Consider the following 27,882-nt stretch of genomic DNA (forward strand, 5'->3'; position numbering starts at 1 on the left):
TAAATGGAGGAAATAACTCAAGATTGTCCTTATTTGTGGTAAAAGTCTAGTTTACCCTATAGATCTGAACTTATCTGAAAACAAGAATCAATAATGTAATATAATAATTGCCAGCTCTAAAATGCAAGACATAACTTATTGTTCTCTGCTGAAATTCCCTTAATTCTTTCGCTTTGTGACTATATTGTCAATTAGGGGTAACATTATGAAGTAGTTTGTCAAATTAAGGCTCTATCTGCAATAGTCTACTGTTATTTAGCTAAGCAGTCTTTGAGATAGATAATATATCCAATTTTGACAAACAATATAAATGTTTCCTGTCTTTTCCAAAATGTTAACCTAATTGTCCTAACTTAGGTTGTCTTTCTATGAAATCAAAGATTGAATCATTTGACCGAAAAGATCAATTTTTGTGAAAGTTCGACTTGTTTTCCACTGAAATGACTAACTTAGTCACTATTTTAGGCATTGTCAGGACTTAATCTTTAACATACAAATCAAAATTTAAAACTCCCATTGATTTTTAGAGGGTGCAATTTACAAGTTAAAAAAATAGATTCCCTCACACCCCTGAGTCCTCACTGAGGAATAGAATGTGTACTCATGTAAACGGGGACGTTCTAAAGCACACATTGGCCCTGGGGTTTTGCAGTGCTGTTCCTATGGTCCACACGGCCAACCAATGCAGTCAGCCCTGAGTGTTGCAAAGATGGAACAACTGCCCCTGGATCAATAGGCGGGTGGGCTGGGAGGGATGATATGTTCTGATCTTCCAACCAATTACTACTTTCTAATAAGACTCCTTTACCTCTCTTCTTCCCTTTTCCCTTTATATATGGGACAACATATGGGACACTTTTCCAACAATATATGGGACACATTGTGTATACCTGTAGTGTCTCATTGGGAAAAGTACACTAGGCAGTTGATCTTTTTAAATGGAAATCTTAATGCTTAGTGAAGAAGGGATTCTTAAAGGTTAAAAATAGTCAACCCTTTATAATAGCTAAAATGGGAATTCTGAGGGAGAATAAAGGAGGAAGGAGGAAACAAGAAGAGAGTAAATACTCTCTAGTGGTTAATAAAAATAAAATAAAGCAAAAAATAATCTTACTCTGAGCCCAGATGTTGTACATTTAAGGGCCTTTTCCTCCATGTCAGTCACCTGTCAGGCCCCAACTATGGAAGATAAGAAGTCCTACCTTGTTTTCTTCTCATGAGAATAGTAGTAAAGAAAGATTTGTGCTTGGAAAGCAGAATGTCTACTGAGGTCCAATAGCCCCAGAAACCAGAGGTTTAATTTCATTTTCCAATGTAATAGTTTTCAGGAAGAGCCAAAACAATTTAAGATCTCTTTTTTCGATGAGGATTCTTTAGGTGATACTCATTTTTATTGTCTATCATTTTGGTCTTTGAAAGTAATAATTTTTTAAAATTAAGGAAACCTACTAAAATTTTGACACATAATTGATTTGATGAAAATGTTCATTTCAACTCAACTAGAAATAAATCTCAGATACCTGGAATTAGTGTGATTTCTGCAAGGGAAAAGTGTTCATATGAAATCCAAGAAAATATTCTGAAAAAAATCATAGTAAAGTATTAGGTCTAACATTACAAGAGTCTCATTTGTCTCAAGAGTTTGATTTGCAATCAGTGGTTTTCTCTTCCTTTTTGTTTTTGTTTTTTAAAGTAAATAGTTACATTGTCTTAAATTTCTTGAAAGGAAGTTTTCAAAACTACATTGTAAAATGTGGCACTTCCATTCCAAGTGTGAGAGAAAAATATACTAGCTGTTCAGAAATATCTTCAGTTCATAAGCAGTGTATCTAGATAACAATCAATTGAAGGAAAAAAGGACTTTTATAAACCAAAAGGTTTCCTAACTCTGGTAAAATCAATAATGAATGATTTTATAACAGAATATTTTTCCCACTCTATTCAGACATTTTGGCATCTGCCTGTGGGGTAGATTTTTCTAAATATTTGAAACTTGGTAATTATAGAGTTTATCCATAAAAATATTCCTATCGTTAAAGTTGTACAAACTCATGAAAAAATCTAATTTTATCTGAAAAATGACAAGGAGTCAATCTTTTTTAGTCTAAGTCCCAGACTTATCTCCTTTCCTTCCCTAAATTTCTTCATTACCCCCTAAGTGTTGGCCATCAGAAGGATATCTTATTAGAGAGCAGATGAAGGAAAGAATAAATGTCTCAGTGTGAGTTTGTAAAATACTTTCTCCAGGATTGCAAAATGGCAGAATTTTGTGATAGAATATTTTTTGTTATTAGTAATATAATGCATATAAATAAGGACAAAGTAAAACAGCATTTTCCACACGACCTTTAGGGGCATATGGTTTCATGGTCCTTAAAAGTGTGCTTCAGGGGCTGGCCCCGTGGCCGAGCGGTTAAGTTCACGCGCTCCGCTGCAGGCGGCCCAGTGTTTCGTTGGTTCGAATCCTGGGCGCGGACATGGCACTGCTCATCAGACCACGCTGAGGCAGCGTCCCACATACCACAACTAGAAGGACCCACAACGAAGAATACACAACTATGAACCGGGGGGCTTTGGGGAGGAAAAAAAGGGAATAATAAAAATCTTTAAAAAAAAAAAAAGTGTGCTTCAATTTCTTACCATTATAAGTGAAATTTTTTTGCACATACCATACAACTGTAACCTATAACCATCTCCTTGTAAACTGTTTGAATGCATGAATGGAAAGGAAAATGTTGTGAATGTCATGGGAACATGTCTTGTACCACTACCTAGTATTAGCTGAGCAATATTTTAAAGTGCCTTGTGAAGGAATTACTGCCTTGTGAAGAAATCCGAAGGATGTAGGATGACTAGGTTTTCAAAGCAAAAACAATTTGTTACTCTTTACTTCGAATATGTGCTACTGGTCCCTGAAGATGTATGTTTTTAAATGTTATGTCGTGTTTACTTGCAATTTCAAATTTAACTCATCGGTATTGGGTATCCATTACATACCATAAAAAGACACTATTTTTTCATAAAGCAGTCACATGCATTGAAGTTAGGATTACCAACTGATACATATGTATTTTTTTTTTGCACCTCAAAAACAGAATCACTATAGCGCATATCATGCTTCCATACCTTCCTTGCTGAAGGACAAAATGCATAAAATGCCAGGATTTGGCTTCCAGATTGGAAGGAAGCCAATTTAGTACTCTGGCAGGATCACATCATTCTGCTGAGCTCCAAATCCCAGAGCAGGGTTTTCTTGCCCTTCTCTGGGGGCTGCTGCTTCCTCCACAGTCTTCAGCTTCTCCCTCACTAAGCCCGCCTCTATTTCTGGGTCAGCCACCCTTATCCCATGCTCTAGTGCCTTGGACACCATTTTGGCGGCCTGGGCAGCATTTATATCAGCATCTTTAACCTTCTCTACAGCCTGTGCCTTCATCAGCTCAGCCTCTGCCCCCTCAACTGCCATTTGGGCCCCATCTCCTTGAACTTTCACTCCTTCTGGAATAGCTTTAACATCTTCATTGCCATCTTGGATTGGAGATGGCTCTCGGCTGGACTTCTGGCTCTCCTGGACGCTGCCATGGCTGCTGCTGGCGCTTCCCAAGCGGGAAGAGGCCACCACGGCCTTCACTGCTGCCTAAATGGAAACAGAAAAGGGTCAGGTGTTGCCTCCACTTAAAATCCCAAACCAGAGCTCAAACTCAGCATTGCATTTAGGGAGTTTGTTTTATATGTTACTGTTCAGGTTTCCAAAGTATATTAGCCCAAGATTGTTGAATGAAAACTTGCTTGGAGAATGAACAGCAAAATCTCTTTAATCTGAGACTAGTGTATTTAATCATCTGGACAACTAAAAGCCTGAGTAAAGGCATCTGCCCATCAATTATGAGTTTTCAAAAATTTTAGATTGTGTTTCCAAAAGTATTTGTTTCATAGAACACTAGTCCCATGGATGTTAATAGGTATAAAGATTTCCATGGTCAAATTTATTTGAGAAATCCTGGGTTAGGTCAACCTTAATCTAGGGTATTTCAAGTTAATTTGACCAAGCGACCATTCAGATTTATTCAGTCTGTATCAGCCTGTAGGCAATGGCTGAATAGAACACTATTTTTGACTCTCAGTCATTCTCTGAGATTCCGTGCACATATAATTAGTCCTAAACACAATTGTGTAAGAGAAAAGCACCTAAATCTCTATTCCATATATAGTCTATTAAAAGAGATATACTTTTGGTGGATAATTTTCTGTATCATTTGAATTATTTTAATTTTTACCAAGTATGGTAATTATTTATCTATAGACAAATTATAGTTTTTAAAATTGTTTCCCAATTTTCACATATTCAGAAAGAAGACAACTTTCTGAATACATACCAGTTTTCTGAACGATGCTGTTCAAGTAGTTCAGCCTTAATTAAATGAGAAGCAGCAATAATATATTTGTTTGGTGAGTAAATTTCAACATACAACACATTTCCTTTTATTAACAGTCAATTCTTATGAGAGGATAACAAAACGGTAAGTGGTTTTATACCAGCATTGTTGGGATTTCAAAGCAGAATTTTCCCTGTTATCATAGGAGATGAATAACAGTATTAGACGAAGAATGGCAAAATTATCTCTGATAGCTCAAGATGAAAGAGAAATCTTTTTTTTAATAAAACAAAACATATTCCATCTTACCTTAAGCTTGCGCCGGGCATTGAATTCTTGGAGCTTCTTTTGAGCAGTATCCATGTGTACAAAATTGGCTGCTTTACCTGTGACCCATGGGTGCTGGAGAGCTTGGAAGGTAGTCAGCCGTTTCTTAGGATCCAAAATAATTAATTTTCTGACCTTAAATAATAAAGAACCATAGACTCCTTAGGGAGATTTTTATGATGATCTGGACTTGCCCCTCAGCTTGTGAACTTCTAGTTCTTATTCTGTCTCCCTAGGAGTACCACTCAATATACACTTTTAAAAGTTTTTAAGCCCTCAGAGGTCACAGTGGATAAGAATGGCTTCAAGCAGCAGTAGCTGAGGGAGTCTGAGAAGACAGTGATGTGTGTCACCTTTGAGCCCAAACTGGCAGGCAGCTTTCCAACAGAGGTCAAAGAAACAGATCCTGGCTTGCCTGTGGACTGGAAGTTCTTCGAAGGAGAACTGCATCTGAATAATTCTAGGCTGGACTTTGAATCTCTTAGAATTCAGAACTTTAAATATATCTCAGTGGAGATGGAATCATTCATGCATCCACCATTCTTTCTGGGGGGATTAATGGCAAACAAAAGGGGTAGTATCATAGCCCTTATGATTATCCCCTGATTCTGGTTCTCTCTAATCCCTTGAAGGTACTTGAAAGAATAAGCCAAATGCTGGGGTAAAAGCCTATTTAGAATCAAAGTAAAGGTGTCAGTGGCTTGGGGGCATGATTTGTTTAAAGGACGGAATTCAACCAATGGCAGCCCATTCTGGGAGGTTTACTCCTGCTTGTGAGGATGAGCAGATGATAAATTGCTAGGAAGATCAACAACGAAAATAATCCCCAGCCCTGGGCTCCAAAGGGATGGCCTGGAATGAGGTAGAGACCGTTTGGAGTCAGGAGGCACGTTCAAGCCCTAGTTATATCTCTAACTACTTTTGTGCCTCTAGACAAAGACCCGCATATGAGTTGAGTGCCTCTGGACACTCTGCTGAGCTCTTTTCTTACATGACCTCATTTCTACCTTAATTCCTTTGTAAATACATTCTCATATGCATATAAAATTTTTTGAAAACTCATCCAATCCTTTCCATAACCTTATAAATTTGCAACTATTCATAAATGAGGGATGGAAGGAAGCTCAGAAATATTTAGTGACTCGTCAAAGGTCAGACAACTTGCACTTGGTGGAGGCTGTGTTCAGACTTAGATGTGTCTTACCTCAGAGCTCATCTTGTGGCCACTACACCACAGTGCCTCCAAGGCAGTCAACCTCTCTGGCCTTCAGTCTGCTCATGTGTAAAATGAGGGGCTCTGATGATTTAAGGCTTAAGGTCCTTTCTAACTCAAATAACCTAAGAACTGGATGCAGGCTAACACAATCAGGCAGAAAGTCAAATGAAGAATAAGTATCTGGTTCTCCTTTCACTTCCTTTCAGTAACATTTGCAACAGAATTTGTGTTTGGGGTAGAGACAGTGATTTGTAGAGGGCAGAGACATGAGACTGCCCAGGCTTAAAATCTGAAAGGAGGTAGAGGGAGGAAAAGATGATTAAGAAAATGATTGTATAGTAGTAAATAAAAAATCTCATAGTGGGCCAGCCCGGCGGTGTGGTGGTTAAGTTTGTGCGTTTTGCTTTGGCAGCATGGGATTCGCAGGTTTGGATCCTGGGCTTGGACCTAGCACTGCTCGTCAAGCCACACTTTGGAGGCATCCCACATAAAACAGAGGAAGGCTAGTAGAGATGTTAGCTCAGGGCCAATCTTCCTCACACACACAAACACACACAACAATCTGATAGTAATCACAGCTATAATCTGTTGAACGCATGTACTAACAATTTTATGTAAATGATATATAATCCTTACAACATCCTTGACAATTAGATATTTCCTTCCCACTTTCCAATCATCCTTTTCCTCTTCCTCATCATCACTGTCCTCCTTCTCATGAAAATACAAAGGATTTATTGAAAGCCAATGTGTACCAAAAATTTACATATGTCAACGTCAATCTTTACATTTGGAAATATCGATGCACTGAATTGTTAAGAAACTTGCTGAAGGTAAGAGAGATCCAGTGACCTTGTCAGGATTCAAACCCAAAGCCTTGCCATTATCCTATGGCTCCTCTTGCAACTCAACCCCCTGACTCAGCAGCACTGTAGCCTCTGCTGATGACAGAACAGATGCAAGTTCTGCTAATAATTACACATTTATGGGGCTCAAGGATTCCTTTAATTCTGAAGTTTTATAACTTTATTAACCAACAGGAGACTTAGCTGAATGATCATCACAACTAATCTTCTTACCCATTTAATTTTTATTAGGGATGAAAAGAAATGGAAAGAGGGCTAAATAAGGGAGCTATTACTGAGTTACTTGGTGGTAGTTACTTAATATGTATTATATCCCTTAATTCTCCCAACAACCTATAGATAGGTACCAGTATCATCCCAGATAAGAAAACTAAAATGTAGAGAGGCTGGGTAACAAGCCCAAGGTTACGCCTCCAGATTATGAGAAAGGAGGCACTTGAATTCAGGTGTGTTAGATTTTAAAAATGCATGGTCTATTTCCTGATTCATTGTTTCATTCAAGAAACATTTACTGAGACTGTAGTATATGCCCATATGGTACTAAATCTGGGTACACATGTTTCGTCCTCTCCCAGAGCTTACAATCTAATTAAGGGGGATAAAGAACAATGTGGCAGAAGGAACAAACCAGTTGTGGTGAGAAGGGACTGCCAAAGGGGGAGCAGACCAAGCCACCCAGAGGATGTCAAATGGCAGCTTGGACTTGAAGACAAGAGTTAGCCATGCAAAGAAGTATGTGTGTGTGTAATGATGGGGAGCAAGAGGGAGGAAGGAAGGAGGAAAGAATATAAGAAAGCAGAAGGAAGAGCAGTGGCCGATATGCAGAGCTACTCTGATGAGGGACTGAAAGTGTGGTGCACTGAAGTGAAGAGAGATCAAAGGAGAGTGGTGTGAAATGAGTGGCACAAAGGGTGACAGGCTCCAGACCAGGCAGTGGTGTATGGAGCTTGTTATAGATTTTGGATTTTATCCTAAGAGCCTTAAAGCAGGAGAGTGACATGATGTGATTTATTTATATGACCATTTCTCTGGATCCTGTGTAAAGAGGGTACTTGAGAAGGGCACAAGAAGAGGCAGAGAGACCAGACAGGAGGTTGTGGCAGTGGCCCAGTAGGGGAGGGAGGGGGTTTGGATTGGGACACTTGTGATGGAGGTGGAGAGAAGTATATAGATTCAAGAGATGTTTAGGAGTGTGGGGACTGACTTGAGGGAGGAGTTGGGATGACATGTCCACACATCACACTACCTCTCTTCCTGGTCACACTGGAGAAGTCACGGCCTATAGGGGATCTGTTTCATGAAAGAACAGAGATGGCAAAGAAGAAATTTTCAGAGGGAAAAGAGGATTGTGGATAACGGATCTGGAAACCTGAATCATCAGTTCCTAACAATGTCTTTTTGCTGGGAAGCTGTATGACCTTCGACAGTTCTTTCACTTCTCTGGGCTTTAGCACACTCATCTTTAAAGTGAGCGGAAGAGCAGATAAATCCTAAGATTCTTGGTGATCTAACCTTCTGTGATTCAAAAGTCAGCTTTTAGTTATTTCTGTGTGGTTTTTCTCTAGATAATTGATGATAAATGTTTCAATTGCATGCTACCATCCTCTTTATTTTAGAACAGGTGGGCCATCTTCTCAGGGGGTATGTGTTTCCTGAATGCAAACAAACTTCAATATTAGCTTAAGTGAGAAGCCATCTAAAACAGAAAAAACAAACAAAATGCACTATCGGTACAGTGTAACTTGATAATGCCGATGATGCATGATGGGACTTTTGTTACTATCAGGATATTTGAATAAGTTTGAATGACATTTCAGGAAACACTGTTGTTTTATTCTAAGTATAACCAAATCTAGGTAATAGCTAGCCAGGTTAACACAGGATTATTCTGTGTAAATTACATTTGCATTCACCCAGCAGAGCCGTCTTCATAAGCAACGCTCTCCATTGACAAGGTGGTAAAAACTCATTAATACTGCAGTAACTTGTGATAATTCAGCTAGTGATGAGTCAAACATATCTATTTTTAATGATCCATAAGGAAGATGCATTAGTGTGCACTGTTTTATTAAAAATATTTTACAATTATAAACAAATAAGATATTAAGAAGGGCAAATTTAAAAAGTGACTCTGCCCATTAATTAGTAAAAAATGAATGTGAGGGATTTTATTGCATCTTGTTTCATTTTGTTTTGGTCACACTTACCAAGTCCTTGGCATTTAGAGATACTTCATCCCACCAGGGGGAGATAAAGTAATATTCACAATTCAGAATTCTCCTGAACATGAATTGATCGCCTCTTTCATCATAGAATGGTTCAAATCCACAAAGTCTAGATGGACAAAAGATAGGGAATAAAATGTCTTCAAAAGCCTAGGTATATTTCATCAAATTTTCACAGAAATTCAAAACCGTCCTTTTCCACAGCTCTGTTATGAAAGCAAATCTACTCAGTGCAAGCACGTAATTGCCATGTTACAATTCATTTTTCTTCATGTAAACACGCAATCATGTCTTCAGAAAGTAAGAAGAGACACAGAAGCAATTTAGGATTTCTACAAAAAGTTATAATAATATTAATAATTATGACACAAAACAACAACAATGATAATAGCTAACATTATTATAGGTGCTATGCTATTGACTGTCTATGGATTTTTTCCACCAGGAATTTGAGAAGACAGAGATTAATTAGAGTTCCAATTTATCACAAAGTGGAAGAGTTAGGATTTTGAGAATAAAGAGATTAAAAGGTAGAAAGAAAAGATTTTTCAGTCATTTTTTTCAGCCCTTTTCACTGAGTTCCTCCATAGAAATAAGTAAAGTATTATATTCCCATCCCATTCCAGTTTGAATTTCAGAGTGAACAAAGACAGAAGCTAAGACTAACGTCAGGGAGTGGTCTTTTAAAACTTAATACAGTGAACAGATGCAGCCAACAGATGAGCAGCCCAGAGTTACCTTGACCTTGTATGTGACCCTCACTTTTGTACATCTTAAAGACATTTCACCATGTTCACCTTCATTTTCCACTACAGGGTGAGCATAAAAATGAATGAGAAAAGTGGGAAAAAGAAACAGAACCATCTCTGGTGTCCTAAAGAGACAGAGGAAAAGTGAGTTGCAGATCTGGGACCACCAAGCCGCCACTGCTGTAGTGGGTGGAGATTCTGAAATCACTAGGGACCAAAAGGAACTTATGAAAAAAAAAAAAAACCCCTGCCTGGGCATGTGTTGCATATGACAAAGAATGGAGGAAAAAGAATGAGTAAGTTAAAAACCGTTATCACAAATTCTTCCTTCAAGCTGGCCTGGTTGGTGCAGAGCATGAAACAGTCAAGTGCCTCCTAATGTAGTGGATTTCTAGGAAGAAGCAGTTTCTCATGTCCTTTTGCTCAGGGAATGTCCCCTTGGGAGAGTGTTTGTCTCCTTCAGATATTCTGGAGCCAGTCAGGAAGAGGCCAGGCTCAGGCGTGCTGAGACCGGCACAACGCATCCTCCTTCTCTCTGCAGCAGAGGTCCACGCAAAGAATCCTGCTCCAGCATAAGGAAAGAAGGGAGCACGTGTCCACACCTTGACATGGAGGCTGCTCAGCCTTACCTGGCCCTCCTGTGCCCTCCACAACACTAGAAAAATATAGCCTGTTGTTGGTTAGTCATGGACAAATTAACCAACTTTCCAGGCTTAGTTTAGGGAGCTCTTATATTTCCCCCTCTGGAAATCCAGAGAGAAAAATGACAGTTCAGAAGGTAGATACTCAAATGCTTTTCTTTCATCTCAACCATGTCAGCAAATCTGCACAGTGGTGACAGAGGTAAAAAGTTTATGTCATGTCAGCCTGAAATGCCAAAAATGGAAGAAATGTGACACAGAGCAACACACAGACACACAGTGCAAAAACCCTTCACAGACGGAAATATTCGAATGCTGACAATGACAGATTAGGAGGATATTAGGGTTGTACAGGCCTGAAGTGTGAATATGTAATACAGGGTAGCTCCAAGCCATTGGGCAGAATTGTAATGTTGAAAGCTGAAGGAGAGTGTGAATTCTCTGACGTTCTCTGATTCTGATTCTGACCTGAATACTGTAGCAGTAGCTTTTGTCTGTGGAGACAAAGGGTCTAGGTATAAAAGGTAGAGGGACCAGAATTCCTGTGAGAAGCAATAAAATGGCCTTCATTTCTAGTCTCCTGACGTCCTCGGAAATAGCAAGATCATAGCACAAAATAACCTGGTGAAACTTTTAATAATAATAAAGGAGATACATAGGTCCAACGGCACAATCCACTGGAGAAAATGTTCCAAACAACCTTGCCTGGTGGATTTCATCAATTATTAGTCAACCACATATTAAATAAAAAGTCCTCAGGCTTCGGGGCTGACATAAGTTAGACCAGAACTAAAGGATATCAGTTGTAAGCAGCACTGTTATCCTCATTTTGGGGGCTCCTACTGCCTACTTTCAACCAACACCTATTAATTAATGACCTTAAGTGAACTAGGGGAAAGGATCTTGCCAGAATTTTAAAGTTATTTTTAGCGCTATAATAACATGTATCCCAAATTATCATATTTTTTTCTCTTCATTTTCCCTTGTCAGTTACCATATGATGGAGTTTTACTCATTCCATAGTTAAATTTTTCAGAATGAATGTAACTTAATTTCCTACCTCCATCTCTCCAAGTTCTTGTATATCCTTAATGCTTCACTCCCTACCATCACATATCAACATGAAACTGTAATTGGGCAGGCATATTTACATTTTAGGGGCAAATCTGAATTATTTACACAAATTAATTACTACGCAGTTCAGTTTTTCACTTACCATCACTAAGTATGATATGTCACCTACATAATTCAAGAGACAGCATTCTTTCCTCAGTATAAGAGTAAATGCAAATACAAGCTGAAGAAATTCTATGATGTGGCCTTAGGAATTCATTTTAGTGAATTAAACACTTAGAGTGGCAAACAGAAATTACCTAACATTTTGCAGTTTCAAAAAAAAAACATGGTTCTCTACCTCTCCAAATTCTTCTCAAGCCTTAATACAATCTAGAAACACAGAGAATTGAATACTGAAAATATCTTTTGACAGTACACATAGCAGACGGCTAGTTTATGGGTTTTTTGTTAAACCTTTTTATCTTGGTTACTGACCAATGTATACACCCATGTGAATTTAGCGTTGACTACTGTGCTTGGGATCCTATCCTAGTTACCCCCTTCCTAGCCTGTATTTCCTAGACACTGCACTTTCTAAGATCTTTATTAAATTAAAAAAAAAAAACAAAACCTCTTTCTGCTATGCAGTGAATGGTGTTCTCCCAAATTCATATGTTGATGTCCTAACCCCCAATGTGATGGCATTTGGAGATTAGGCCTTCAGGAGGTAACTAGGGTTAGGAGAGGTCATGAGGGTGGGACTGCATGATGAGATTAGTGCCCTTATAAGCAGAGACATGGCAGAGTTTGCTTCCTCTCTCTGGCAGGTGAGGACACATTGAGTAGGTGGCTCTCTGAAAGCCAGGAAGCAAGCTCTCGCCAGAAACGGACCTACTAGCACCTGATCTCAGACTTCCAGCCTCCAGAACTGTGAGAAATAAATTTCTGTTGTTTAAGCTGCCCAGTCTGTGGTGTTTTGTTATGGCAGCCTGAGCTGACTCAGATACTTTCATACCCTCCAAAATCTCTTTATGGATTTGAATAGTATAGGTTCCAACAATTAATTCTGCAGTATTCTCTAAATGACAACCAAATCTACTGGTTTGGAATTAAAATCTGGAACTCATCGAGATCTTGCTTTCATAGCTCTTCTACAGCATCTTCCTCCCCAGACACTCTTCCATCCTTCTTGCTGATTTCCCTCGTATTTGTCTGCAATTCTATCATCGCTTTGGCAAATTTCCTGAAACCCCTTGTTTATTAGCAGACAGCAGCTCAGGAAGGGAGTTGGGGATACTAGAGAGAGAGAGAGAGAGATTTAGCCCATGTTTTTTCCTTCTGGAGAAACAGCTTCTCTGAGTTTAGGGCATTAAACTTAAGGTCCTTGAGAACCTAACAGAGGTAGGAAACAAAACTGATAACCAAAAAGCATTTCAAACGTTGCTGATAAGAAATGTACCAGTTTGGGACTGCTTAAGAGATCAAACAACCATTTTCCCTTTAAAAAGGACTAATACTCTAATTATTTTGATGAGATGCAAATAAATAAAATAAGAGCAAGTTTAATAGGTGGATTGAGTTTCACATTCACTACTATCATCAAATGATGACCTGTTCCCCAAATCTGCTATACGTTGCAGAGCAGAATGAGAGACAGAAAAGCCCTGGACAGAAGTTCTGGCCCCAAGAAAATTACAAAAGATAAAGCAATGCTCATTTTCAGAAAATTCTATCTCTAACTACATTTAGCGTGTCATAGAAAATCACAAAAATCAAAAAGTAATCTTGCTTTCTATGAGGACTATGAGTGCCCACAAAATATTACAGCAAAGGCAACAGTAGGCATCAAGATTGCTTCTCTTAACTTACAGGATATAGGTGATTATTCCTACAGACCACATGTCCACCTCAGGCCCATAGGCACAGCCTCGAAGAATCTCAGGAGCTGCAGAAATAGTAAAAATTGCGTTAAACTGGAGTTTAAATTCAACACTCGCATTTTAGTAACAAGCAATGGGAAAGGAACGAATTCATCAACAGCAACTTCAGAGCAGTTTTATAACCAATCTTCTCTCCCCAAACCAAAGTACGAGGCTACAAATTCTTATGTCTATTTCAATGGGAGAGATTTTAGTCTCTTTGCGTTTAGGGAGCATAAAAATAAAGCTATGAACTTTAATATTCTACATCGGAATGTCATGATACTGCTCAAATCAGAAAGACCAAGCTATATCACTGCTATAAGAGATCCCTGACTTCACAGGGAGCTCTGTACGTAAGAAAGAAATGACAGTTTAGCATAGTAAGGGGAAAAGGGCACGATTATGTTCTCTTGAGATCTAGATCAGCTTGGAGCCCGTGGTGGCCATGAGTGGGTGGGTTTGACAGTGTGCAGGGCAGGGACCCGGCCAAACACGGGGAAGGATTGAGAAGTCTCTAGTGCTGGGAAATTGGAACAGGAGCTAGGAAGGACCCTGGTGCATGTCCCAGTATTCAGAACTACATGCAAGTCCCCAGAGAGCAGCTAGCTGTCCCAGTCAGTATGGGATTATGAACTAAGAAAGGGGACTTCTCTGTGCACAATGAGGCTGCTCCTATTAGCCATTCCCACCATGGTGAAAACAGGTTTTCTTAGCCATGAAACGGCCCTGTAGTATAGAATAGTGGGTTCTTCATGTTTTTATTACCTTACAGGTGTGAAAATGGAGAGTTAACTGGGTCCAATCATTTGCACTGAGGATTGGAAGTGTTGTTTGTTTGCCTAACTAACATAAGTAGAAAAGGAAAATTGAGAGCTCTACCATCTATGCAGCAATAGGGCTCAGGCCTATAGCTCAGGGGAGCCTTCTTCTATTTTAAACAGAAGTGCTATAGGTGTCGGCGGGGTCCCCAAGTAAGAAGCTGACTGATGATGCTGAGGACTCCTTGAGGGAGGACTTAGGGATGGGGGCACCACACTCCTCCTTCTGGCTGGGGCAGGAGAACAAGTGACCTGGCTCCCCTGTCCATGCAGGGAATGTCATATCCAGTGTAGACTGTCAGAGTGGGCTCTGGAAGGAAGCTGTCCTCATGGGACTCTTGATTTAACTAACGGGAAGGAACACAGTGGATTTTCCACTGACGTCTTCCTATACTATCCTCCTCTCACCATCCTTTTCCAATCAGGATATTCTCTTCCCTATAGACGTTGTGTTACATAAAATATAGGAGATGAAGAGGCTGTACGGTGAAATGAGAGTGTACATTACAGCTCTCTAAGCAGCAACTCAGGAAGATGAACCATTTAAGGAACTGTATCTGGAGCCAAGAAGTTTTTCTCATCCATAGGTGAATTATTTCTAGAAAATTTTCCTTTTAAGATTTAATTAACATAATTTAAAAAAAATGCATGCTCAATGCCAACGTTGTTCACTCTGTCTGGTTAGCTTACATTTCCCAGGGCAATCTGCACCCCACAGGCAGTTCTTTTGGGTTCCCAAAGCCCCAACACTGAACTCCCACTCACAAATGCTTTCGCTTATCACAGTGCAAAGGAAACACAGGTCAGGCTGCACATTCAGGAGGGCTGCTGCTTTCTGTCCTTGTCTCTGAGAGCTGTTCCAGTCAGAGAGCTGAATTCGTGCGTATTTAGCACCATTAGCACTTCACTCAGGTCTTCACATCAGTGAAGTACTATCAGTCCCACACTGACATTTAAACATAAATACAGAACTATGGTGGGGAGTCTTTTACTTTTCCTGGGGCTTGGTTTTTGCCTCTAAAATCTAAGTGAATTGGACTAATTTCCAAGTTTACTTTGCATTTTAACCTGCTAGCCATGGTGATATCAGTAAAGGGATAGTTACTGATAGTTCAAGCAAGAAGAGAGGACACCCTACCTACAGAACTTGCTGCATTCCCATTCCTCCTGCTACAGCGCCTACTGTGTACGCTGCCCTGTGGGCACCTAGCCTGTTGGTTCCAGTGAAATTAACCCTCCCATCCCAGGCTGTCCAGATGTTAGCACACTACTGCAAAAGCCAGGTGCTTTCTCTGGCCATTCTTCATAGTTCCCAGGCCACGGGCCCCAAAGGAAATGAATATCATGGAACAAAATCCTTTTTGAATCTACTTTCTAGGGCCTCTGGGTTTCTTACCTGACTTGGCAATATCTGATCTCCTGTCACTGCACCGGGTGCAACCTTACTGTCCAGGGGCAATTTATTTCCTTGTCAGGCATTGTGCTGCAATGTGAGTAAACTTGTGGTATGAAAAGCTAGACTTTTCACAATGAGGTTAACTGAGACAAAAGGGATATAGAATCTTTTTGCCCTCCATAATAAATTTCTCTTAAAAAGAATATTTTTAAAAAAGAATTTATAATATTTACTAATCATAATAAAAAATTGGGGTGAAACAAACTCTAATACCTAGACACAATTAGATACCATTCACAGTAGCCTTCAAATATTTTCAATTACTAGTTAATATGACCTTGACTTCAGAACCAGCAGAATATATTCTCGTAATCTATCTGAACCCTTTAGAAGAGCCAAAAGCTATTCAAGAATGAATTTCAGGCTCTGGCATGCCAGCGCTTCAAGTCTCCTAGGTATTAATGTCCTTACAGGTGATTTTACAAATCTGTGATCTTCTTTGAGTGAGAAATGGTTGACTATTTCCCATTTAGTTCAAGAAAAGACATCAGCTAGTCCACCTTTTACTGCTATAAGCACTTCCAGCTGTCCTTCATATCTTTTCTCACCTCAAGCCCAAAAAAACAAACAAAATGGGAGAGAGAAAGTCATTTCAAAGTGCAATACACTTTGTATTTAAAATACAAATACATTTAAATGTAAAAATACATTTAAAAAGTATTTAAAATAATTTAGAATCACCTTTTCTCAAACAGTCAATAATGATTTATTGATTTTCCTGCCTGTCCTCTAAGTGGATTCAAGTTTTCTGCCACTGCCTAAAATTACTTTATCCTTCATGTTGTTGCTAATAAACACTAAATGCTACACAGCGCCCAGGACACCTCATACTCCAATTTCCAATACAGAATAACTTTGGTAAATGGTCTTGGAATCACCAGGATACCAGACTTACCTTTTTAAAAAGCAATTTTCACTGAATATAAACATTATATAAAAATTCAAACTTTAATTATGATCTTTATTCACTAACATACCACTAAGACCTCAGAGTGATGACTTATGGATAAGATCATGGTACCATCAAAAATATCTAGAGATTGAAGGTTGATCTAGAGATTGGATAAATTCTGTTTTATCAAATAAAATCACTGTAGCCAGTTCTGGAAATAGTCCTAAAATAAAATGCAACAGGTGTCACCTCTGACACACTGACAGGGACCATGGGTGCTAGGTTTTCCCAAAGCCCTAGGAAAGAAATAGAGGGATGATTTTGGTCATCGATTGTACCTTCACTTTGTCAATGCCCTAGGCGAGCTTTATGATCCCTTCCAACCTATTGAGTTAAAACTACAGAGTGGCATTCTTCATCAGAAGACTTTTTCAAACTACTGTTGACTGTTTTGAGAAAGATAAATCCAAGGGAGACTAAGGTGAATGAAATCAACAGGTTCATTCATTCCCTCATTAAATAAATCATGAACTATTTATTAAGCACCTGCTCTATGACAGGCACAGTGTTAGGTGGTGCTGGGGGAATAATGGGGAGTTAAAGAGAACAAGTCTTGGCCATCACAGAGCTTCCAGTTTGGTAGGGGAGGTGGATGTTGATCATGGAAACACATGATAAAATGTGAAGTGGTAACTGGAAGTGTGTGGAGGGAAAGTGTCTCTAATAGAGGGTTGACCTGGTCAGAAAGATAAGGAGAAAGCAAAGTTTAAACTGAGATGTGAAGGATCTAGAGAAGTTAGGTGGGCAAAGGGGGAGAGGGCGGTGGTTGAGGAAAGAGAGAGAAGAAGGTTCCAGGTGGAGAAAGCACATAAGAAGAGACTTGTGGCAGGAAGAAGCAAGGGACGCTCAAGGAACTGGAGAAGTCATTGTTTCTGGAGCACTTCCTGGTGTGCATGAGGCCCAGGTGTGATGGGCGCCTGGGAGGCGGGTCAAGGTCAGAACGCAGATTCCAGCAGGTCAGGTTTTTGTTTGTTTGTTTTTAAATTCTCTCTTGTGCTTTCATTTTAGCAGTTAAAATCTGAGTTTGCAGAACTGTTTCCCCTCTTGTAGCCTTTTCACTATAGAAGCTTGTCTTGAATTCAGAGTGTTTTGGGGGCCAAAAAATCCACAGCATCTAGAAGTCTCTCTAAACTTTGCCTCTGAGGAGTGAGCAGTGTGGAAGGAGGAGGGAGAGGGATTTACCTGCCAGCAGCAGAAGAGCAGTGTTGGGGACTTCTCTGCCCTTTCCTGTTCCTGACGTGGCCTAGGAACCCTGAGGAGAAGAATGCACTGAGGGCAGCCTCCTATAGGCGGCAGCAGTGCCCACAGCTGGGGACACTCCAGACTGGTACTTTTTGAGCATCTGTACCATGTGTGGTCCTTTGTGACAGTGTCACATACATTTGGCAAGAACCAGGCACAACCTTTTTTAACTTAGTCAAGTGCAATTTTTGCTTTGACAACAGGGAAGACAGGCAGGGTCCCAGTGTAGTATACTAAGTGTTATAACAAAGGTGTGGATCAGACTGGGATACAGTTGAGATGCTTCCAGAGGGGGCACCTCTGGCTGGGAACAGCCTTGTCAGTTTCCTGCAATGATTCTCAGAACACTATCAATTCTATGCATGCCAGGCTGTGAAAGGCTGAGGAAGACTGAGCAGGCATTCGAGGCCTCTGAGACTTGGGTTATCTATGACTTGTTAGTAGAGCAAGAAAAAAATTTGCAGGATTTTTTGAAACACAAGTGATATGCTTTATGTTCTAATCATCCTTTCCCTTTTCCTGGGCTCTTCACCTTTTTCTTCTTCTGTTTTCTACAAATATCAGTCAATCCAACTCACACTTATTATTTTTCATTCGAGCTGTTAAAAAAGTCTTCCTTGTCACATGAATTGCATATTTCTTTTTGTATAAATCTTACAAATGGGTGAAGAAAGATAGCCTGTTTATTTTCCTCACCTTACTTTTTATTTTTTTAAATAATACCCTGAAGAGAAAAATCAAATATTTGAGAACACCCAGTGCATCCAGAAGAGGACAAAATAAACACAACTTATTTTCATTACCCTATGAAAGTGTCATTTCTATGCAATTCACTTTTCTATGATTTCTATGATTCCACTGAGCTCACTCATCTTGGAGTAATCACTGTTTGTTCCAAATCTTAATCAGACTGAGTCTCTTGTTCACTTTGAAGTTGTGATGGATGGTGGGCCTGGGAACAGCAAAGGAGTTTGTTGAAAAGCTGCCTTCTCACTTTTGTGGGATGAGGAGGAGTTTAAATAAACAAACCATACAAATAAATAAACCCACTCATCCTATTATTAACATTATATAAGAGTCTCTTTTGTATATGGAGATGCCAATATGAAGTCATGGGACTTGAATTCAAACTCTGTCTCATGTGTTAAGTATGGCAAACGCTGTGTTTTTCTCTAAAGGAGCTAGAAAACTTACTGATAATTATTGATAATAATTCTTTTGAAACTTTTTATTTTTATTTTTTGCATATCCTTTCTGTAACAACATGCTAAAATGGAACATTTTGTGGGTGTTCAGGGCCCAATTAATACATTTTAAGTAAGTCTTCTACCCACTTGCCATCAATCATCTCTTCCTTTTGACCTCTTTTCCTCCCATCACTCCACCCTCACGTCTGTAATAATAGAGCTGAATCCTCACACACAGAATTCTCTGGCACAGTAGGTTCTGTTCTTGAAAGAGTCTCTCTTCCAGTTATAAAGCAGTGGGCGTAGTAATGATTTATGGTATGGAGACCCAGAAGTTAGGGATTACCCGCATGTTAAAAGACTGTCTCTTTAACCAAGAGACCATGAGAAGTGAGGGGATGATAAAATCCCTTTTATCCAATTTCATCAGCCATCTCAGGCCAAAATTTATTTGGTTTACTTTGATTTTACTACGTAGTTACCATAATTCTCAACTTAGTTTACATATATAGAATGTATAGCTAGCTTTTGTGGTAATATTATTTAATGCCATAAACCATATATCTTCTGGTGATACAAAAATAAGCAGGACTCTTCCTCCCCTCCCCTTGTTGATGGCCTTGAATCCTGAGAGATGAGCCAATCAGCTTTTGTGACCATTTCCCAAACCAGAGAGGCAACCCCTTCTATTGCCGCCAGCTTTAGATGTTAGAATATTGTTTAGGATAGTGAGCCCCAAATCTGTGCCCTACAGAGTCCATTCAAAATTCCTAATTCCGTCCTGTGGAGCTTCCTCTACTATTTGATATTCTATGAATGATAAGAGTGGTCCCTTCTCTTCTCTCTGGCCTCCCAGTGGTGATGTTGCCCAAGGATGAATCTGAATTTCTTTTTCTGCCTTGGTGATGCTGGATAGTCTCATGACTTTAAATAGCATCTATATGCTGATAATGTCCATATTTATATCAACAGCCATGTCCTTGCTCCTGAACTTCAGACACATACCCTTCTGCCCACGTCACCTCCACTTGAATGTCTAACAGGCATCTTAAAATCAATAAGCCCTAAATCTGTTCCCCCAAAAGTCCTCCACATCTCAGCAAATGTTAACTCTCTCCCTCCAGCCGGAGCTCTCCGATCCCCTCTCCTACCTACTACTTCCCCCCGTCACTGCACTCCAATCAACCAGCCTCCTTGCTGGACCTTAACGACACCCAGGCGTGCTCCTGCCTCAGGAGTGGTGTGCTCTGTCCCCTCTATCTGGAATGTTCTTTCCCTAGCTATCCACATGGCTTGCTCTCTCCCTTATTTCTTTGCTCTTATGTTTACTTCTTACATGAAGCCTTCCCTGATCACCCTGTTTAAATTGCAAGCCAGGCTCCTAGCATTTCCTCCCCTCTTTCCCAACTCTATATGCTTCCATAGACATTATCACCTCTTTTTATATAATTCACACATTTATTTTGTGTATTACTTGTCTTCTCCCACTAAAATGTACTATTCTTAAAGAAAAGGTGTGGTTTTTGTGTGTTTTTTTTTTTCATTGCTATACCTTTAGCAGCTAGAACAGCTAGGAGAATGGTAGAATGGTAGGAGCTCAATAAATATTTATTAAATTAAACAAGGACTAAATATCTACATAACTAAAGTTTCAGAGTCCACTTTGTTTAGGTCAGTACCAGACCAATACAGAGATCTCAAGAGACTCATTTTCCTCTAGATTTAAATTTCCAAGACAGCTTAAAATAAGCCTGCACTCAACCTGCAGAGTCCCTGTCCTGTGCAAGGTCAAGAACTAGATGGGCTATGGCTTTTCCCACCACGCCTGTATCTGTCCCCAGCCCCACTTTCTCCTTTGCTTGCACTTGTTTGCTTGGATCAGGCACAGCAAGCATGCCTGGGACAGTCGTAGGATGGCTTGGGGACACAGCCTATCTCACGGACAAGAAGGGCTGTGATCAGGAAGGGGAGATGGATCTGAGCAGCCCTTCCCATCTGCTTGGCATTCTCTGTCTTCTTCCTCTCACGTTCCCTGCTCCCTTCCTATTGTCAACAAGCCCCACAGGAACCCTCATGTCCACACACCAGCCTGTCAAGCAGAGAGTTACAGGCAGTGCAGATGACATTTTACTATGGATTTAATTCTTCTAGTCTTTTTAAAAGTTCATTGTAAAAAGAAAGTCATCATCGTGGGTGTTTAATTAATTCTCAAGTGAGGTCATCCCTTACTTGATCAGATTCCCAATGTCATTTAATACTCTTATGATTTCACCTTAGCTATTTAGTCCTCTAGAAATGAACAAAAACACCATCTTTTTGAAACTCTTCTGAAAACTTGCGTTTTAGATTATTAAACTTTCCTACATTTTTCATATTAGTGTGTTTTCATGTAGACAGAAATCTCTTATATCTGACTGTAGGCTGTTGAAACATTGTCTTTAATTTTGGCATAGTGAATGTAATAGGTTATTTTTTTAAAACACAGCAATGTGGGGCCAGCCCTGATGGGCTAGTGGTGAAAATATGGCACGCTCTACTTCAGTGGCCCAGGTTAGGTTCCCGGTGAAATATACCACTCATTTGTCGGTGGCATGCTGTGGCGGCCGCTCACATAAAAAAAAGAGGAAGATTGGCAACAGATGTTAGCTCAGGGTGAATCTTCCCCAGCAAAAAACAAAGAAAAAAACATAGCAATATGGCAACAATGTAGGATTATCATTATAATAATGAGACCCTGGCAAATGCCAAGAGAAAATAAATTCTTAACAGCTTCTGGAGCCTGAAACCAGAAATTGGTGTAAATATGAAATATGAACATATATAGTTCAGTTAAGTTTATGAATAAATTAGATAATTGATATTAGACAGAAACATTCTTTTAAGTGACTCATTACCATATTTCTTTCTTTTCTACTCTAACAGCTTGTACTTCTTTTCTGTGATTTGCATGGGTAGGTTTGAATACCCACAGATATCAAGCCTTAAATATCTAAACCAGTTAAGACATTTGGTAGTAATATTGCACAGTTACCTTGTAGCACATTTATCAGGAGCCATGGCCCGATGAATTTTTTGTTTTTTGAGACCTATTTCTTGTCCCAACAATAAGATATTGAGAATCTTTTCAATGTTGAACCCTTCTTGGACTATTTCAGAGCACTTGTCATTGATTTCATTTATCTGGATCACAAATTTCAATTTTCTGGCCTAGAGTTTAGTTTCAACTGGGCACATTCCCCAGGAAACGATGAGTATTTGCTTAAACATGCAGCATCTGAGATTTTTCTTTTGCGATTCATTTATATACTAATAACAGAGAAGCCTCTGTTACTGAAAGCCGGGGCAAACGTTCTATGAGACCAAATGGGTGGCTTCTTTTTTAATTTCCTGACAAATGACAGATGTTATAACACAAACACTCACTTCCTCAAAAGATGTAATTGAAAAAGCCTTTCCAGTGAAGGTAGAAACTACACCCAGTGTACATCAAGATAATTGACCTCGGATGTAATCACCCTTACAACAAGCAAGAAAACAAGCTCACGCCTCCTGTCTCTGTCAATGACATGGGTCTCAGACACTTTTTCAAGTTAAATGTAAAGTCTCTGCGTAAAGTCATGCTTTCCGTATCATGACAGTGACTTCCACCATTCTTGCTTGGGTCTCATTTCCAACTCATTCTACAAATGGACGGGTTCTTCCTCCCCTAAGTACCCTCAAAAGGATGCACACCAAACTGATGACAGTACTTATATGTGGTGAGGAGAGAAAGGGCGAGCAAATTCCTCTTTCCTGGTGAACCTCTACCTATATAAGAGTGGAAGGATTATCGTGATCATGTTCAACTAATCAGTCCTCTCTTTCCGTATTACATAGGGGCTGATATGCACATCTGCAGGGAAAAAAATAGTAAACAGAAAGTATAAAGTTTTATATTAAAAAAATGATTGGATTTAGGAGTACATCAAATACTTTATCCGCTGAGAAGCTGTTTATGGAGTGACGGTAACCTGTGTGTAAATTTCTGACATCAGAAGGACAGGAAAGAGCATTTACAATGGCTTTCTAATTTGTTTTCTTTTGATCTTTTTTCTGTTTCAAATCCATCTGCCATAATGTCATTATTAAGATATTTATAAAATCTGGATTTGATTTAAAAATACAATTGCCCTGATTAAGAACCTTTGCTGGATCACTATTATCTACTAAAGAAAGTATGAATTCCCAGCCTGATGTATAGATGCTTTTAAAATATGGTCTATCCAACTTTTCCAAGTCCATCTGTACCCTCTGTGCCACTCTATGTTGCAGTCATGCAAAGTAACCAAGTAACAGTTTCTGAACTTCCCAGATGCTACTACACCCCTATGACTTTTCTCTTCCTGTGCCAACTGACAAAGAATACCTTGCAGCCACCTCTTCACTTCTTGAACTCCTACTCCTCCTTCAGTGTCCAGCTCAAAATGCCCCTCCTCTGTGAATACCTCTCTAGGCATCCTTGAGTCTTTGTATGCCTTGTGTGTTCCCCTCTTCTGTATCCTTGAGCCTTTGGCTCAGATACATATAGAACTTATCACAACAAAATTTGATTTATAGTGTACAGGTCTTTCTTCTTTTATAGCCCATGAAATCCTTGAAGGGCAAGCCATACTGTATTTACTCTTGTAATCTCAGTGCCTAACATGGAATCTATTAGACATTCAACATTCATTTTATCAATGAATGAATCATTCATTCATAGAATGACCATTCTGTAATGAGCAAGAAAGAACTGTTCTTATCACTATTATTAAAGCCCTTGACAGGACGCTGCTGCCTCTTAGTCACTGAAGGGACTCTGAGAGATCGCTAGTGTAATCTCTTCCTGGGCTTCCCATTTCAGGGCTGTTCAGTTCTTAGAGAATTGCTGCAACTGACCTCCTTGGCATACTTAGTGTTTGGTATTAGATAGTGGTTACTAAATTGCCCATCAGCTTTGTTCTTGTGGGAAATCCTTAATTTGTTTTATCATTCTTTTCTCAATTCTCTGTCAATGCTCCTATCAATTGGTCAGCAATTAGTGAGCCAAATGGGCAACCCCCTTGGCACTTGGTACTAAATTCGGGGTTCTTTTTTCCCCCCGTAGTCTTGGAGATCTGGAGGCATGAAAGAAATCCAGGAAGGGGACAAATAAAGACATATGAATTAGAGAAATGGAAAGTGCATATGGCACCATTAGAAAGGAAGGGTCATGGACAGGTTGTCAGCTAACAGTTCTAAGGAAAATAAAATATATAAAAACAAAACAAAATAAGTGCCTGCCTGTAGGGAACATGGTGTAGTACAAAGGCTTTCACATTTTTTTCTGGGAATGGGAATCTTACTCAGAAGTCTGTTGTAGAGATAGTGAGTTGTCTAATGCAATACTCATTCTGAGTAACAGAATTCATCTGGGGCAGCAACATGTCTCGCCGAAAGACACACTGCCAGCTTTCCTGGTAGTGTTGAGGCTGTAATTAAGTACTCACTGGTAAACAACATCTAGGTGGAAGTGACATGTGGGGCCTCAGAAAAGTAGTCTATTTAACAGTGAAAATGTGCACTCTTTTTCTTTTTTTTTTCCTTCCTTTTGTATAGAATGCAGATGTAATGACTGATTTCAAGCAGCCATTTTGGACTTTGAGGGAGCTAAGGAATGGTAGCGCAAGCCAGGAAAACTTTGGGTCCCTGGCACTGAGACCCACCACACCTGAAGAGCCATGGCTGTGGACAGACCAGGAGTGACTATCTCTAGACTTCTAACATGAGAGAAATCAATTTCTATCATGGTTAAGTCATAGTTATTTTGAGTTTTCTGAATTTACTCTTAATCGATAAATACTCTTGTCCCCAAGGAACTTAAGATCCAGAACAAGAATATTTGGCACAATGTAAAGATCTAATAGAAAGATAGGTACATTTAATTCTGTGTAATTATTCAATTTATGAATAACTGAGCTGCAAGGAAATAATATTTTAAATTCACCAGGGAAACTAACAAGTGAAAAGAAAAATTATAAAATATTCATGTGAACGTGGAAACATGAAGAAAGGTGTGGAAAAAATGAGTGAGGTATATTAATATTGACAGCACATATTTGGACTTTTACTTCTTGCAATGACCAAGTAATACTTTTGAGGTTTAAAAAATTAAATTGGAAAACATTTTAAACTAAAAGTAATTGATAAATATTTCTATGAAAGAAAACTATAATGATTTATCTATATTTTTTTTTAAAGAGGGAATTCTATCATTCTGTTTTCAGACCCTCGGTACCTGGCTTTTCATCCCCCATCCACTAACAACTAGTCATGGAATCCTGGGGAAGTCACACTCTTTGGACCTTAGTAAGACGAGAATGTTAGTCAATGAACTTTAAAGTTTCCTCCAGCACTAAAATTCTGTGAACTTAATCATACGTTTGCTTCAGTGGATATCTTACTGCGCTTCTCCAGTCTGGTTTCTATGAGTTCAAGAGTTGTTAAAATGAGTTACTTATGTAGTTCTTATGTCTCTATTTCTGCGACAGGGGTGACTAACAAATTTAAATGCCATGGAAGAATAACACAGATAACTCCAAACTCCACCATTCTCCTATGTTTCCATAATGGCTTTTCCAAACACATAACATACTATTTCTTAAGGTACTATACTTTACATGTCTGTTCCTCTACAGATTGTGAGCCCTTGGGGTGGGGGAGGGGGAAGGAAATGCATCTGCCTGGTGCCAAGCACTGCCTTGAGTATACTGTAGGTGATTTTGCTGAACAGATGAGTGAATGAAGGAAAATTTTCATAAAATGATGATGATCCTAAGAGAAATCGATGGCTAACCTTTGACCAATAACTTGAAATCTTGTCTCTTTACTTTGTAATCCAGATTAGGATTTTAACTGATGTGTGACATATTCATTAGTCACAAAAACTTCAGGAATTCTTGATAGTTTTTGCAAGCTTTATTGGCTTTTAGGTTGTTGCCAGACTAATTCAGCCATCAAGGGAAAAAGGGTGAGTTTCATGCTGGCATGGATCAAAAGCTGTTGTGTTGTCTCTTGACTGAGGACTGTACATGGGGCGCCTTCAGCTCATTCTGGGAGACTGGGCAAGAGGACGTGAGGATTGTCACACAGTCCATCTGCAGAGACCGGGGGACTCTGGTGGGGAAACTCCACCTGAAGCCCTTGTCTTAGTGAGGCTAGGCCAATGCCATCAATGAGAGGTGAGACGACCCGTTCTCACTGTTGTCCTATATGCTACCTAAATTAATGACACTTGCTCTCCTCACACACCCTCCAAAGTAAAGGCAAATAAGGAAAGTGACAAAGCCCTCATGGCTTTAATTCCAACCATAAACAAAGCCATTTCCTTGCCCTCTTCCCTGGTGACTGTCTTTCTACTCCCGAGTGGGTCCAAGAGTGGCTACTGCCCAGAGGCAGGTGCAAAGCACTCAGTCCTTCCTCCCTGGGGCCCCTTCTCTCCCTGCTGTTCTAACAGGGGTGCCCTAAAACCGACATCACCGAACCCCTCACGCAGAACAAGAGGTGGTCTGAGTAACATTTATATACGCCTCCTCATGGAGACTCAGAGCAAATTATAAGTGTTACAGTATTAGGAGTTTAAAAAAATCAGATCATTGAATAAAAATAGATTTCAAATAACAATCAATGTAAAACATGAGTATTAAAGAGCATACCGCAGTACCCTGGGGTTCCACATACTGTCTTCATGAGCACTTGATGTTCCACAATTTTAGAAAGTCCAAAATCAGCTAACAACACAAGAAAAAAATTTAATGAAGCAAGTCTTTTCTCAGCTTTTGTAAGATGATAGAATACTTCTATAATTCAAAATAAAACTAACATTTATTTATGTGTGTGTTTGTTTTTGTATTTGCTAATGAGGTGGATGTAGATGACACCAGACACCTGGGAGAGGAAAACAAAAAAAATAATAATAATTCAAGTCTTGCTTTAAACTGGAGGAAAATATGACTTCCAAACACATTTTATGCTCTTCTCTAAATTCCCAGCTGTTAGCAAATAAGCTATTTGTTCTTGAAGCAATAGCAATTCTGAGACTTATGAAACAGCAACTCTAAGGGACAATGTAAAATTAGTGATATGATTCAGAACTTTTAATCCATTGAAAGAAATCAAAATAAAAATTAGACTCATAAATATTGAAGAAATGGACAGAAATATCAAAAGATTTATTCTGCTTCAAAATAAATAATGTCATTCCCTAGTGACAGATAAGAATTTACTCGCATATAAGGAATATGACTTTTGTTTTTCGCAAAAATCCTTTTTATTTATTCCTCAGAATATTACCTAGATAAAACATTATCACAAATTGCTACCATTTGGTCTCTTTGCTGCTGGAGTACATGTCTCTCTCTCTCTCAACATCAGGAAACCGTTCTGAGCTATTCTTCAAGAGAGGCAAGCAGAACTGATGCCATTTTAGACTTCAGAGATAAACCCACATTTCCATGGAGGTGCTGATCCTTATCAGGGAAAGCAGTGGGAGGTCCTTTAGAAAGAAAGGCTCTTCTGCCTAAATTAGTATCTATCCATCCATTTAAAGAACTTTCTTTAAGGATAAAATCTTTGAAAGTGATGTCAAAGGAAATGGGAGGCTCCCTGCTCCCACCGCCTCTCAGGGGTGATTATGAGAACAAGCCAGCTGCCCAGCAAGACTTCGGTATTTTTTCTTTAGGTTCTTCCATTCATAAAGCACATCATGTTGTCTGAGCTCTCCCGTGATATGTATAACTTAATTTTCAAAGTTGTTAACACTTAGGAATGCGGTGAATTCCTCAGATTAGCATCAT

The 27,882-nt window shown here is 39.3% G+C and overlaps 1 protein-coding gene across 1 annotated transcript in view; it reads right to left on the reverse strand.

Annotated features, from left to right (window-relative positions):
• Positions 1–2,635: 2,635 nt before the first annotated feature.
• The window catches only part of CAMK4 (calcium/calmodulin dependent protein kinase IV), a 207,957-nt gene continuing 182,710 nt past the window's right edge, over positions 2,636–27,882 (reverse strand). Inside the window, exons 7-11 of the mRNA XM_046668104.1 lie at positions 26,743–26,817; positions 13,323–13,398; positions 8,990–9,116; positions 4,683–4,835; positions 2,636–3,634 (exon numbers count right to left, since the gene is read on the reverse strand). Of these exons, the coding sequence (XP_046524060.1) occupies positions 3,194–3,634; positions 4,683–4,835; positions 8,990–9,116; positions 13,323–13,398; positions 26,743–26,817 (872 nt within the window). The 3' untranslated portion in view covers positions 2,636–3,193. The remainder of the gene's footprint in view (positions 3,635–4,682; positions 4,836–8,989; positions 9,117–13,322; positions 13,399–26,742; positions 26,818–27,882) is intronic.

Source organism: Equus quagga, chromosome 7, assembly GCF_021613505.1.
Source record: "Equus quagga isolate Etosha38 chromosome 7, UCLA_HA_Equagga_1.0, whole genome shotgun sequence".
Lineage (NCBI taxonomy): Eukaryota > Metazoa > Chordata > Mammalia > Perissodactyla > Equidae > Equus > Equus quagga.